The 15,046-nt window shown below is 49.8% G+C and overlaps 1 protein-coding gene across 14 annotated transcripts in view; it reads right to left on the bottom strand.

Moving 5' to 3' along the window:
• SAMD4B (sterile alpha motif domain containing 4B) overlaps positions 1-15,046 on the bottom strand; it is a 42,380-nt gene that overhangs the window by 10,086 nt on the left and 17,248 nt on the right. For all 14 annotated transcript variants that reach the window (XM_054462668.2, XM_054462671.2, XM_054462676.2 and 11 more), the window contains one exon: positions 4,592-5,062. In XM_054462668.2, coding sequence (XP_054318643.1) covers positions 4,592-5,062 — 471 coding nt within the window. The remainder of the gene's footprint in view (positions 1-4,591; positions 5,063-15,046) is intronic.

The raw sequence follows: 15,046 nt of genomic DNA, 5'->3' as shown, positions 1-15,046 counted from the left end.
CTGCCTCAGCTTCCTGAGTAGCTGGGACTACAGATGCCTGCCACCACGCTCAGCTAATTTTTTTGTATTTTAGTAGAGGCAGGGTTTCACCACGTTGGCCAGGACGGTCTCAATCTCCTGACCATGTGATCCGCCCACCTCGGCCTCCTAAAGTGTTGGGATTACAGGCGTGAGCCACTGCGCCCAGCCTGTTTACTTATTAACTACACCCCCTGCTAGAATAGAAGACCTGTGACAGCAGGAACCTGTCCCATCTTAAACATCATTATATCTTGTAATTAATGAAGTACGTAAGCTGCTTCCTCAACAACCCTGTTATGGGGCCTCAATACCTCCCATTTTTTTCTGCAGTGAGCCCAAACTGGCCACTCTTGAGGCCTGGTGATTCAGGGTGATCCCAGGTCCTCTTCTGAAGGATGCTCCATACCCTCTGTCCATACCAAGTCTGAGGTTGGCAAAGGAATCCAACTTGATTTTTTTTTTGAGATGGAGTTTTGCTCTGTCGCCAGGCTGGAGTGCGGTGGCACAATCTCGGCTCACTGCAACCTCCACCTCCTGGGTTCAAGCGATTCTCCTGCCTCAGCCTCCCAAGTAGCTGGGACTACAGGTGCCCGACACCATGGCCAGCTAATTTTTCTCGTATTTTTAGTAGAGACAGGGTTTCACTATATTGGTCAGGCTGGTCTCGAACTCCTGACCTCAGGTGATCCACCTGCCTTGGCCTCCCAAAGTGCTGGGATTACAGGCGAAAGCCACCCATGCCCGGTCATATATATATATATTTTTAGAGATGGAATTTCACTCTTGTGGCCCAGCCTGGAGTGCAGTGGCACAATCTCGGCTCACTGCAACCTCTGCCTCCCGGGTTCAAGCGATTCTCCTGCCTCAGCCTCCCGAGTAGCTGGCATTACAGGCACCCACCACCACGCCCGGCTAATTTTGTATTTTTTTAGTAGAGACGGGGGTTTCTCCATGTTGTTTAGGCTGGTCTTGAACTCCCGACCTCAGGTGATCCGCCTGCCTTGGCCTCCCAAAGTGCTGAGATTACAGGTGTGAGCCACCATGCCTGGCCTCCAACTTGATTTTTAACCACTCCCAAGACAGGGCAGGTTCCCATGAGCTCCCAGACCTTTATCTGTGCTTTTCCCTCTGCCTCGCTCACCTCGCCAACTCTTCTCCATCAGCCACTTCTCCCTTCATGCCTTGGTCATGTACCCCTCTGCTGCTGCCTCAGGCCTGGCGCTTGCTGCCCTCCTCACTAGCCTCCCTCTCACACTGGACTGTGGGTCCATGGAGAATGGCAGCCCAACCCAATTACTTCTGCAACCCCATGATCAGGCACAGAGCATGACACACAGAAGTCCTTCCAACGAAGTTTCATAAAGGACAAAAGGGTGCTAAGAGGGCCTCTGAGCTCCACCTATGGCATCCAGAAGTACCCCAAGTCAGCCTAGACAAAAAGAAATGAAACAAAGCCAACGAGCCTCACCCTGGGTAGGTGAGGACATCAAGGCCCAGGGAGCTGAAGCCCTTTGCCCCAGTTCCCACAGGAGTTGACAGGCTGAGACAGAGCCCAAGCCTTGTTTCTGATGGAAAGGCTGGGGTTCCTGCCAGTGCTACAGTGACACCCAGCCCAGGAAGGAGGGCTAGCCTAGTGCAGGCCCCAGAGCATCTTCCCTCAGCTGTGACAATACTAATGCTCCTGGCTAGGAAGTCACCTAAGGGACAGGGCAAGGCAGTGGCCCACCCTTAATACCAGCTTCTGCCCTACCCCAGAGTGTCCGGGGTCCTCTTCCCAGGAGTTCTTCAGCCTCTAGACTCCCTCAGCCCTGGCTTCTGTCCCCACTCAGCACTCTTGGGGAACACGGCACACTCTGGGCCCTGGGGGACTGGGAAATCCTCAAGACAGGTCTTTTTGCCTGTTTTGGTGTCTCTGGCCTCTTTCTTTCTCCCTTCTCAGCCAACAAGTGGGCAGGAGAGGCTGAGAGGCAGGAAATTACCCTGACTGGAATGATCATGCAGTTCCTGAGGAGCCCTGCTTGGCTCTGCACTGGGGTGGAGGCCGGCCACAGCATGAGAATGACAAAAACAAGAATGCCGGCCAGAGATCCAGGGCCTTGCACTCTCCAAGAAATCCTGATCTGCTCTTGGCAGCACCCCAAACCCAAGCTGCCTGACCTCAAAGGCCAATCCTTGTTCCCCACTCAAAAATATTTTAATGATTTCCTGTTTCCTGCAACTGCCTGGAATCCAAAAGCTTCTCCTGTCCTTCAATGCCCCCCAGAATGTAGCCTTCACACATTGAGGTCTGAGGGTAAAGACAGGCCTGAGTTCAAATCCTAACTCTTGACTCTGACTCTGTTGCCTCTGTGTGATCTTGGGCAAGTCACTTCATTCGCCTCTCTGCCTCCATTTCCGCATGAAGTCCTTAGCAGAGGGATAGGCACACGGTAAGCACAAGTCTCTGCTACTGTTATTACTCATTCAAATCCACCCCAGCCAGATCTGTCTGTATACTGTCCCCTCTAATTTTCCACCCCGTGCTTATTTCATGCTGTGCCTTCTACTTGGAATGCCCAATTCCTTTTCCTCTTTTGGTCCAAACCCCTATCAACATTGTTCAATCTTTGTCTTTTAATGGCTGCTGGGGTCCCCATGATGGGGAACCCAGAAGGTATGAAAAGAAAGAAATTTATAGGCACCCTGCATGGGTGACCCCTCCCCTTGGTGAGGGCTGAGCATCTCCAGGAGGGGTACTTTTTGATGGAGGTAGTGTAGCACAGTAGTTCAGAGTATGAGGTCTATAGCCAGAATGCCTGGCTTTAAACCTTGAGTTTATATGTACAAAGTTCTTAGAATAGCTCCTAGTGAAGACTAAGCACTCAATGTTTTTTTTTTTTGAGATGGGGTCTCGCTCTGTCGCCCTGGCTGGAATGCAATGGCAGGATCTCGGCTCACTGCAACCTCCGCCTCCTGGGTTCAAGCGACCCTCCTGCCTCAGCCCCCCGAGTAACTGGAATTACAGGCACGCGCCACCATACCCAGCTAATTTTTATATTTTTAGTAGAGATGGGGTTTCACCATGTTGGTCAGGCTGGTCTCGAACTCCTGACCTCAGGTGATCTGCCTGCCTCGGCCTCCCAAAGTGCTAGGATTACAGGCGTGAGCCACCATGCCCGGACAAGCACTCAATATTTTTCGCCTAGAATGATCATTATTAATACATCCTCCCATCCTGGAACTGTGATGCTCCATGACTGGAAAATGAGGTCCAAGACACCTCAGGTTGCTAAGTTTCCTGAAACTACCCTTCTATCCCTCTATCTTCCCAGGTTCTCACCAGCAACTGGGAGGGAGGCAGATGGACCAGAATAGCCACACTAACTGGGGGAAAAACAGGCTCAAGGAGTAACTGATGAGCACTAGGTACCAGACAGCGGGGCATTAGGGACCCGAGGTTACCCCCACCCATTGACACATGTGACATTTCACTGCCACTCTCTCTTGTCTTGCTTTAAACCAGTGCCTGCTGAAGGTGACTAGCCACTCTGAGGTTTACATCATGAACCCCCTCCCTCACCCTGGTTCAGGTCATGCTGCCTTACCATGGCTTGGAAAATCCACCCTCCCTTATCCTGTACATTTCAAAAAGTCACTGGGATACCAACAACTCCTGCTCACTCCCGCCTGTAGGACTTTTACTAAGAGAGCTCTTTCAAACCTGCTTAGTTGGCGGGACAGTGTAGTGGTCAGAGGCAGGCTCTGGCATCAGACTGGTTGGGTCTGTTCCACCACTTGTTCTACGTGTGACTTTGAACACATCACTTCACCTCTGAGTCCCAGTGTCCTCATCTGTTGAATATGGCTAATGATATGGTTGTGATGTGGATTGAGATCATACCTGAACAGTGTCTGTAAAAGAGTACCCAGCATAGTCAATGCTGAAAAATGTTACCTATTATTACGAATACCTTGCAGCATGAGTTTTGTCTTATACAGACAGTGTTCTCAGAAATAAAGCTGTAAACTGAGGCCAGATACATAAAATCCATAACGCTGTCTGAACTGGAAGGGATCTCAGATGATGGTATGCACACCTCCATCAAGCGTCATAGCCTGATGCCCTTAGAGGCCAGGTATATATCAGAAATGCCCAAAGGGGGGTTGGTGGGAGCAGAGGCAGACTGGGGCACTTGTGCAGGGTCTAAAGGGCATGCTCAACATTAAGCTCTATATTATTGCTACCACTAGGAAAACAGGTCTTGTTGAGTTGCTAGATCTTTTGACTTCTTAAGAAAGGCTGGAAATCTCATTTTTAGGGAAAAATTCTTGATTCTTTATACCACCCACATTTATTTAAAAACCCAACACAACAAAACAAAACCAAACCAAAGTATGGGTTCAATAAGACATGTCTGTAGGTCAGATTCAGCTCTGGGAAAGCCAGTTCACAGCCTCTGCATTGCCTCATAAAGTTGAGGCCTACAGCTTATGTGACTTGTCTAATGCCACAGAGCGAGGGAGTTCTCACTGAGCCTAGTCCAACCTTTTTCAAGTAGACATGGCCTTCTGGGACACCCCCGCCACTTACCTGTGCTTGCATTGCTCCCAATACTGTTGATGGCTGGCGGCACTGAGCTGGACGGGTGGAAGGGCACGTGTCCATTTTCCCGGGGTGGCTTGTCCTGCCAGCCTGGCCCTGCCTCCCCAGGGCCTAGCTCTGCAGGGCCCCCCCACTCATCTGAGCCTTGGCGTGAATGGTAGGAGGGCTCTGGCCGGGAGCGGAAGCCACTAGCCAACCGCTCTTCCAGGTGGCTCAGCCAGAGGGCCAGGGCGTTGCGGTCCTCCAGTGTGGTGGCTGGGTGGATGAGGGCATAGGAAAGCAGCTGGCGACTCTCCTCGATGAAAGCATTGCTCTCGATTGAGTAGGCCAGCACTTTCTGCAGTAGCCTCATGTACTCTGACTTGGCCTCTGTGTTGCCTGGCTGAAGCAGAGGAAGGTGGGACAGCAGGAGGGACACCACCTTCTCTTTGGACTCCTGCTGCCACTGGCTGACGATGGCTACAGAAGGGATAAGAAGAAATGTCAGGAGAGCCAGGGTGGGGTACTCCTATTCACCTGAGAGCACTGCCTATGGCCTGTTCCCTCAGCTCCAATCTCCTTTTCATAACGATCTTCTTTTCATAACTCCCAACCTTATCCCTCATATAGGTGAGATCAAACACACTGACCCTGCCTCTGGAGTAATTTTTGTCTTATTTTTTTTAAGAGATGGGGTCTCACTATGTTGCCCAGGCTGCAGTGCAGTGGCTATTCACAAGTGCAATCCCACTACTGAGCAGCACGGGAGTTTTGACCTGCTCCATTTCCAAACTGGGCCAGTTCACCCCTCCTTAGGCAACCTGGTGGTCCCCCACTCCTAGGAGGTCACAATACTGGGGCCACACTTAGGGCAGACACCCAATCAGCATAGCACATTATAGCCCAGAACTCCTGGACTCAGACAATCCTCTTGCCTCAGCCTCCCAAGTAGCTGGTACTACAGTCATGTGCCCACCACAGCTGGTGTAGGTAATTTTTCTTCGTTCTATCACTCCTGTTCTCAGAAACCTGCAGTGCCTCCCAATCAGCCAAACTTGCTACTCTGGAATCTGAACTCCTCCTGTCCCCAGGCCTGCTCTCATGCTTCATCTCCATGACTCCTTCCTCCACTCTTCATGGCCTCTATGCCATTTTCCCTGTCAAAAAGCAGTCTCCTTCCTGAAAGGAGAAGGCAGTGGTATATGGTAGTTAAAAGTTTGGGCTCTGGAATCAGATGGTCTAGACACCCCAGCTTACTAGCTAGATCTTGGTAAGCTACCTTGAACCTCACTGAGCACTAAATTATCTGTGAAATTTTGGAGATAATTACAGTACCCAATTCACAGTGTTGCTTTGAGATTCAATGAGCTAGCAAAGAACACAAAGTGGTCTGGCGACATAATAAATGCTTGCTATTGTTTTTTAACTGGTCTCTCTGCTTCTAGATTCTCCCCTTCCAGTCGATCCCATACATCCAGATGCATTTATCTTCCTAAATCACAACAGGATGTCATGTTCCTGACCAGGAGTTTATAATGGCAACCAGCAAGCACCAACAGACTCAAGTCCAAGAACTCCTAGCCTAACATCACCTTCACTTCCAGGGCACCCTCCATCTCCCATTCCTCCAGATAAAGACTCAGCTCAGGATATCTCCCCATCTTCCTTGGGGTTCTCTCCACAGTATGTATTTATCCAAGTTCCACACCTTGGCTGAGATTCAAGGTTTTGGCCGGCAACAACCTCCTTCCTCCTATACAAACTCTCTTTTGTAGATGGCCTAACTTACTGCCTTCCTCCAGGAAGCATTCCCTGGCTGTTCCATGTCATGGTCATCTTGACCTCTCCTTTCTATCCCACTGTGTGAGGACCTTAGTCTACCCTGTGGAGATAAGCCAGGTTTCCCTTTTCTTTTTTTTTTTTTTGAGGCGGAGTCTCACTCTGTTGCCCAGGCTGGAGTGCAGTGGCACGATCTTGGCTCACTGCAAGCTCCACCTTCTGAGTTCATGCCATTCTACTGCCTCAGCCTCCCGAGTAGCTGGGACTACAAGCGCCCACCACCACGCCCGGCTTATTTTTTGTATTTTTAGTAGAGACAGGGTTTCACCGCATTAGCCAAGATGGTCTCGATCTCCTGACCTCATGATCCACCCGCCTCGGCCTCCCAAAGTGCTGGGATTACAGGCGTGAGCCACTGCACCCGGCCTCAGGTTTCCCTTTTCAACCCACAAGGGAGGTCCCTAAGAATATGGCCCCAGGCTGGCCACATCAAAGAAGGCTTGGGTAGGAACTGTTACAAGTCTGACTCTCCCCGTCAAAGACCTTATTAGCACTGGGTGTGGTGGCTCACACCTGTAATCCCAGCACTTTGGGAGGCTGAGGCAGGTGGATCACCTGAGGTCAGGAGCTGGAGACCAGCCTGGCCGACATGGTGAAAGCCTGTCTCTACTAAAAATACAAAAATTAGCCAGGCATGGTGGTGGATGCCTGTAATTCCAGCTACTTGGGAGGCTGAGGCAGGAGAATCACTGGAACTCGGGAGGTGGAGGTTGCAGTGAGCTGAAATCGCGCCACTGCACTCCAGCCTGGGGGCAAAGTGAGACTCCGTCTCAAAAAAAAAAAGAAAAAAAACCTCATTAGCACTTCTGTGACTAGCTAAACAGGGTGGAAGATGGAGATAATGCTGACAGGACAAGGAGAGGGACAAAAAATACCAATACTTGGGAAAAGAGACAAAGATTTAGCTCTGAGGCCAACCACGCTCTCACCCTTGGGCAACTGAGCTCACATCTGTAGCCAAGGTGATGATTTACAAATATCTCACAAAGGAGTTCTGAGAGAGATGCTAATCGTGAGGTCTTGGAAATGAGCAAAAGAGCTGGCTCTAACCAGACAGAGCTAGGACCCCAAAGGAGTGGGTGATGAAAAGGAACAGGCAGAGATGTGGCATATGTCCCTTCACCACCACTTACTGGCCATGTGACTCTGGGCAAGTGTGATCACTTCACTGAGCTCTATTTTCTCTATTTGTAAAGTGGAGCCCAGAATCATTCCTACCTGGCATGGCTGTTATGAATTATGTGAGGCCACAGCATAGAGTAAGTCCTCAGTAAACACTAGCTGCTTTTACTAGTATCGTGGTTACTGTATCTCACTGTGTCTCCCTCCTTTCAAATACACACAGAGATTCTAAAGGCACAAGCCAAATCTCTGGGCCCAGGAAACCAAGAGGCTGGGAATAAGCACCTATAAGGAAAGTCTTGGAAACCTAGACATCTGAGAGTCTTTCAACCCAAGTTCCTTAGGCCTTTACGATTCCAAGGACATCTAGCATGCTTCAGGATTGACTTAAAAAAAAAAAAAGTTCCATGGACTTCTGGTCTCCTCTGCCCACACTGAAGGATGGACACCTGGCCTTGCATACAAACTCAGAAATGCCCTTTCTGTAGCCCTATTTCTCTTAATGATCCCCTTAGAACTCTGTGGCCTAGAATTCACATACACTCCTAATTCCTCTTAAGTTTGTAGTCTCAGGAAAATGAATCTCACACAATTCCTAACTCCTGGCTATAAAGACTGTGCATTTTCTTGGCCTGGGGCTCTCTGCTCTAAGCTTCCTAGAGAGAACACCTGTTTGTTAGTTTTTGTTTTCTATTTTTTTGAGGTGGAGTCTCGCTCTATCGCCCAGGCTGGAGTGCAGTGATCTCAGCTCACTGCAACCTCCGCCTCCAGGTTCAAGTGATTCTCCTGCCTCAGCCTCCCAAGTAGCTGGGATTACAGGCGTGCACCACCACGCCTGGCTATTTTTTTTTTTTGACGGAGTCTCACTTTGTTGCCTAGGCTGGAGTGTAGTGGCACGATCTCGGCTCACTGGAACCTCTGCCTCCAGGGTTCAAGTGATTCTCCTGCCTCAGTCTCCTGAGTAGCTGCGATTACAGGCACGTACCATGACACCTGGCTAATTTTTATATTTTTAGTGGAGGGGGCGTTTAACCATGTTGGCCAGACTGGTCTGGAACTCCTGACCTCAGGTGATCCGCCCACCTTTCCTCCCAAAGTGCTGGGATTATAGGCATTAGCCACCATGTCCCACCTGTTACTTTTTTCACTATGTTGGCCAAGCTGGTCTCAAATTCCTGATCTCAAACGATTTGCCCACCTCAGCCTCCCAAAGTGCTAAGATTACAGGCATGAGCCACTGTGCCCAGCCAAGGGAACACCTGTTAAATCCATTCATTCAAAGTCATCAACTCATACTATGTCTACAGCACTGGTTAAAATTAATAGTAGAACCAATACCACTATTGCTGTTGCTACTACTGACAATAGCAATAACGAATGGCACTTTCATTCAGAATGAAGGATACTGTTTATTGAGCATTTACTATGTGCCAGACACTATGCTAAAAATATGATTGCTTTTCATCCCTGTTTTAATCCTGTTTTAGCGTGCTCATCTTGCAGGTGAGAAAACAGATTTGGGAAGGTGAGGTCACACACCCTAAGTGACAGACACCGTTAAGCGACACAGCTGAGATCTGAATCCAGGCTCTGTGTGCCTCCACTTTTTTTTTTTTTTTTTGAGATGGAGGCTTGCTCTGTTGTTCAAGTTGGAGTGCAGTGGCATGATCTCGGTTCACTACAACCTCCACCTCCTGGATTCAAGCAATTCTCCTGTCTCAGCCCCCACCAGTAGCTGGGATTACAGGCGCGCGCCACCACACCTGGCTAATTTTTGTATTTTGAGTAGAGACGAGGTTTCACCATGTTGGCCAGGCTAGTCTCAAGCTTCTAAACTCAGGTGATCCACCTGCCTTGGCCTCCCGAAGTGCTGGGATTGCAGGTGTGAGCCATGGTGTCCGGCAGGGAGGAATTTTTTTTTTTTTTTTGAGATGGAGTCTCGCTCTGTCACCCAGGATGGAGGGCGGTGGCACGATCTCGGCTCACTGCAGGCTCCGCCTCCCGGGTTCACACCATTCTCCTGCCTCAGCCTCCTGAGTAGCTGAGACTACAGGCGCCCGCCACCATGCCCGGCTAATTTTTTTTTTTTTTTTGTATTTTTAGTAGAGACGGGGTTTCACCGTGTTAGCCCGGATGGTCTCGATCTCCTGACCTCATGATCCACTCGCCTCAGCCTCCCAAAGTGCTGGTATTCCAGTAGTGAGCCACTGCGCCCAGCCAGGGGGGAGCTTTTTACCCACAACCTTTTCTCTCTCCAATCCCAAGTCTCTCTTCTTCCCTGGCTTTCCAGATCCCCTTCAGCATCTGCCACTCAAAGCTAGGAAACCTCATTCCCTTGTCTGTCTTCACTTGAACCGACTGCCAAGATTATGAAAATGCCCTTCAGGCCATCTCCACATCTAAAGATCATTTTCCAAGGCAGAACAGGCCTCACTGAAGTCACAGAACTTTTGTCTTTCCTGCCCTCCCAACTCCACCTGGCACTGGATCAAACGGTAAAAACTCTGTGGTACCCCCGTTTGATAACTTAGTCCTGTAGTTTTCAGTTCTTGATGAGAAAGAAGAAAGACAGTGATTCCCATTAGGGACAGAAAGTCAAGAATGAAAATAAATAAAAATAAAAATAAGTCAAGGATATGCACCCCAGTCAAAAACACACACAGTGGCCTGGGCAGTATGCTTCCTCCTCTGCAAAGTAAGGATTATAAAGCTGCTGAGATGTAGGGAGATGATGCATGTAAAGCATGTGACAGAGTGTACTCATAGTAAACATTCAGTCTGTGGCTCAGTGACGGGTGTTTTCCTCTCTTCTCCAGTAGAGTCGAATCAGCCTGCCCCTCCAGCCCTACCCTGACATTCTCAATCGCTGTTGTTTAGGCCTTGCAGCATAGCCAGAGGCATCTGGGACAGAGAGAAGCCTTGTCTAGTCCTTTCCCCACTCCAGAGTACTGCCAGGACCCCAGGGCTAAGGGACACAGCTTCTTCTCTGGTACTGCCAGGGGACATGACAGAACAGCCCCAAGGGTTGGGCTCAATGCAGGACCTTGTTCTGCTGCCGAGAAAGGGGAGAGTGGTTTTGGACAAACGGAGGCTGATTCTGGGGAAATGTGTGTTCATGTGTCTGTGTGGTGGTGGTGGGGAGGGCGGGCCTCCCATGACTGAGAAGCATCAGTGAGTACTGGAACTGGACCAAGGAATTTGTGCAGCCTCAGGCCCCTTGGGGTGAGCCCAGCTGGGGCTACAAATAATGGGTGGGGATGGAACTTCTAGTTTCCTGCCCAGATCAGAAAAAGCCTGGCCCAGAGTGGAGGCACAGCAGAGGCCTAACGAATACCTGCACAATTGAACCCAGATGGTCCCCTGGAAGGTAGTGGTGTACTCTGTCTCAGGTCCTAGCAGAGTATACTAAGCAAGAGCACAAGTTCAACAGGCAAATTTGCTGGATTCAAAATCTAGCTCTGCCTCCACGACCTAACTCAATATAATTGTGGGCCAGTCCTTTAACATCTCTGATCCTTGGTCTCTTCTGTGCAATGGGGACTGTAAGGCCTCTACCTCACAGGGTTGTTGTAAAGAGTCAATGAGACAATCATGCAAAGCGTCTGGCATGTGGTAAGTGCTCAAGTACATTTTAACTATTATTGTTGTTGCTCCTGGTTGAATCTAGGGCCCATGCTGTTTCAGGGCTGGTGGGAACAGTTCACGTACAAAAGCACATCTGGGCCTTCCCCTTAAGATTCCCGACAGGGGTGAGGAATTTCATACAGTTATTTACCAAAAACAGACACATCTCTGATTCCTTGGAGCTAGATGTACAACAAGCAATGATGAAATTCTGGAGGTGGGCGGATGGGGGAAGGGGCTGGGGAATGCCAAGACGCCAATGGCTGCTTCTCACCAAGCTGCAAACCTGGACTCTACAAACATGGAGAGGTCGAGGAACGCTGTGCGTATAAATGTCCTCCTTGGCTATAGTGGCAGAAGGACAGAGCTGGCCAGGTGACTAGAGCTAAGTAGGTCATGACCCTGGGTCCTGGCAAATTACAGGCACCAAACGAGACTGCCCTAAGAGCAAACCCATTTTTATGTACTGGCCTGGTGCAACAACTGGAGTAGCCTCAGGCACCAGTCAGAGGGGCTAGGGTTTGGCTCTAAACATGACCTTCTCTGCCTCACCCCAGCTCACATGGACACAGGGGAGTGCAGGGGGCTCACATTTTTGTTTGATGAATTGTCAAGTAGAGCCTGAAAGTGGAGGGTGGAGGAAAGGGCTGAGCTCTGGTGACTCACTTGCCATTGCCCCTCCTGACCTCAGTTTCCCCACCCAGACTGAATGAGCCAGAGAGAGAGGAGTTTAAACCTGCTAGATATGGGGACTGACTCAGAATAGGAGGTGGGAAGAAAACGCAGGAAATGTCTCCCAGGAAGCTACAGGACAATGGAGGGAAGTGGAATTCAGCTCCCCTGACTCCCCTAGTCTCCTCCCTCCTGTCCATAGGAACAGCCTTCTGGTCCAAGTCAGCATCAGAGGAAAGGAGAGGACCAGGGTTATTGTTCTAGCTCCAAAGAGGCAGGGAAGACAGCACCTGGAGAACAAACAGGGATTACAACAAGGGGCAACCTGGAACCTCTTCTTCCCTGTTCCAGAGACCCTTGGAATATTGCTTTTCTGTTTCTAGGTGTTGCGCCTCATGTCCTACTTCCATGAAACTGATGCTGGCTGCCTGTGCTGGAGGACTTCCCTATACCTTCCCAGCTGTCTGAGAGGAAGCGATGACCTAGGCCAGGCTTTCCACAGCTATAAGCCCCGACTCCCCACTTCTAGTAGGTCACACAACAGTATCCTCACCAGCTTCCCGGGCCTACCCAAAATCAGCATCAGCATCAAGACAAGTGGTTCTCCACTGGGTGCACACAAGAGTCAACTAGGGAGCTTTAAATCTCCAGGGATAGGACCTGGGCTTCACATTATTTTTAGAAAGGCCCTGGCGGATTCTAACACAAAGCTAGGGACATACTCACCTAGGTCAGCGCTGTGCTACCTGACCTATCTGAGCAGGAAGCAGGCAACTGGGCAGCTCTGACCCACACCCAAGGTCTCCCTGGAGAACTGGAGGAAGTAGTAAGGTTGGTTCAGTGGGACATGGAGATACAACCCACAAAAAAGCAGGGGATCTGCCTCACTGTTCAGCTCTCCAGGTTTGAAGGGACCAAGCTAAAGAAGGGCTTGGAGACAGGCAACTCTTTTTTTTTTTTTTTTTTTGAGACGGAGTCTGGCTCTGTCGCCCAGGCTGGAGTGCAGTGGTGCGATCTCAGATCATTGCAAGCTCCTCTGCCTCCTGGGTTCACGCCATTCTCCTGCCTCAGCCTCCCAAGTAGCTGGGACTACAGGCGCCCGCCACCATGCCCGGTTAATTTTTTTGTATTTTTAGTAGAGACGGGGTTTCACTGTGTTAGCCAGGATGGTCTCAACCTCCTGACCTCGTGATCCGCCCACCTCGGCCTCCGAAAGTGCTGGGATTACAGGCGTGAGCCACCATGCCCCGCCGGGGAGACACGCAACTCTTTTTTTTTTTTTTTTTTTTTAGATGGAGTCTCACTCTGTTGCCCAGGCTGGAGTACAGTGGCGCAATCTCGGCTCACTGCAAACTCTGCCTCCTGGGTTCACGCCATTCTCCTGCCTCAGCCTCCCAAGTAGCTGGGACTACAGGTACCCACCACCACGCCTGGCTAATTTTTTGTATTTTTAGTAGAGACGGGGTTTCACCATGTTAGCCAGGATGGTCTCAATCTCCTGACCTCGTGATCCGCCTGCCTCGGCCTTCCAAAGTGCTGGGATTACAGGCGTGAGCCATGGCACCCGGCCAGGCAACTCTTAACTGGGGACTAGTGAACCAACTGAACTCAAGAGTTGGTTTGTGGAGTAGGTGTGCATCTTTTTGGGGAGGGTGGGGAGGAGGGGAAGATTTTCTAACTGGTCCATCCCACTAAATATTAAGAACTCTTGCCCTACAATAATGTGCTGGGCCTCTCCCAAAAGAAAGTAGTATGCTTGGCTGTGGCTCTGTCTTCTTTGGCACATTATTTCAGAGCCCAAGAAGTACCTGGAAAGTACCAGAACAACTCCCTCACTGTCCAAATGGGGATCCTGAGACCCGAGAGGGTCAGGCAGGACTGACCCAGGTCACAAGAGGTGTTAGTGGAGAGCTGGATCTACAACTCTTGGGTATCTCATGTCTCACAACAAATGAATCATCCAGCAGGGCATCACCTCTCACACTGCCTGGTGAACCTGGGTACTCGTTCCCAGGCCCATATCCTCAGGATTCTGATTTAGTAGGTCTATGGGGGGCAGAAATCTGGATTTTAACAGTCACCTATCCCCAGTGATTCTGATGATGATGCAAGTTTGAGAAACACCAGGGAATGGGAAGGCCATAATAACCAGAGAAGAAACAAGAGTATGAACAGCTCCTTCTTTGAGGCAGGTCTCCAGGCCCAGAAAGTAGCACCTTCCTTTACAAATGAGGCAGGTGGGTTCTACTTAAGGGTAGGAGTGAGACAGGAGGCACCTGCTTCTTAGTCTTAGAGCCCTTAAGTCTACTAGAAAACAGGCATTCAAGACTACCAGAATTTACCTCTGTGATCACTTCTCTTTCAAGTCATGCTTTGCTCCAGTCCTGGCAGGCTTCCTGCTGACTCTGGAACACACCATGGCCTTCCCTCATTCTAAGTTTTCCTTTCCTCTCCACCCATTTAAGTACCAGCTTGTTATTCTCACCATCTGATATGGGGCTATGGATAAAAACCTTGATTCATATATTCATTCATCATTCAATTCATTTCACAGCACTTCTCAACCCTGGCTAGGCATTACCACCAATATCCCACTGCAAACCATCTGGGAACGGGCCTCAGGTTATTTGTATAAAATGCAGCATGTCTTTCAAGGGCAACGTGGTGAGAACAAATATTTTATTTTATTTTTTTATTATTTTTTTTTGAGACGGAGTCTTGCTCTGTCGCCCAGGCTGGAGTGCAGTGGCACAATCTTGGCTCACTGCAAGCTCCGCCTCCCGGGTTCACACCATTCTCCTGCCTCAGCCTCCCGCGTAGCTGGGACTACAGTCGCCCGCCACCATGCCCGGCTAATTTTTTTGTATTTTTAATAGAGACAGGGTTTCACCGTGTTAGCCAGGATGGTCTCGATCTCCTGACCTCGTGATTCACCTGCCTCGGCCTCCCAAAGTGCTGGGATTACAGGCTTGAGCCACCGCGCCTGGCCTGGAGAACAAATATTTTAATTGCATATACCTTTAAACTAGCAGTTCTGCAGAATCTGAGGAGTTCATCCTAGAGATGTTTAAAGGGTACTCATTACATCACTGTTTGTAAGAGGAAGACCACATGTACCATGTGGAAGAGTCTATGGGTCAAGAGCTCTAAAGAACTCTGAAGTCAAATTTGAACTCTATCTCTTATCAATTGTGTGACCCACGGCAA

The sequence above is a fragment of the Pongo pygmaeus genome, chromosome 20, assembly GCF_028885625.2.
Source record: "Pongo pygmaeus isolate AG05252 chromosome 20, NHGRI_mPonPyg2-v2.0_pri, whole genome shotgun sequence".
NCBI classification, from domain to species: Eukaryota; Metazoa; Chordata; class Mammalia; order Primates; family Hominidae; genus Pongo; species Pongo pygmaeus.
The sequence above is the reverse complement of the archived record's forward strand: the minus strand, read 5'-3'. Positions and strand labels throughout refer to the sequence as shown.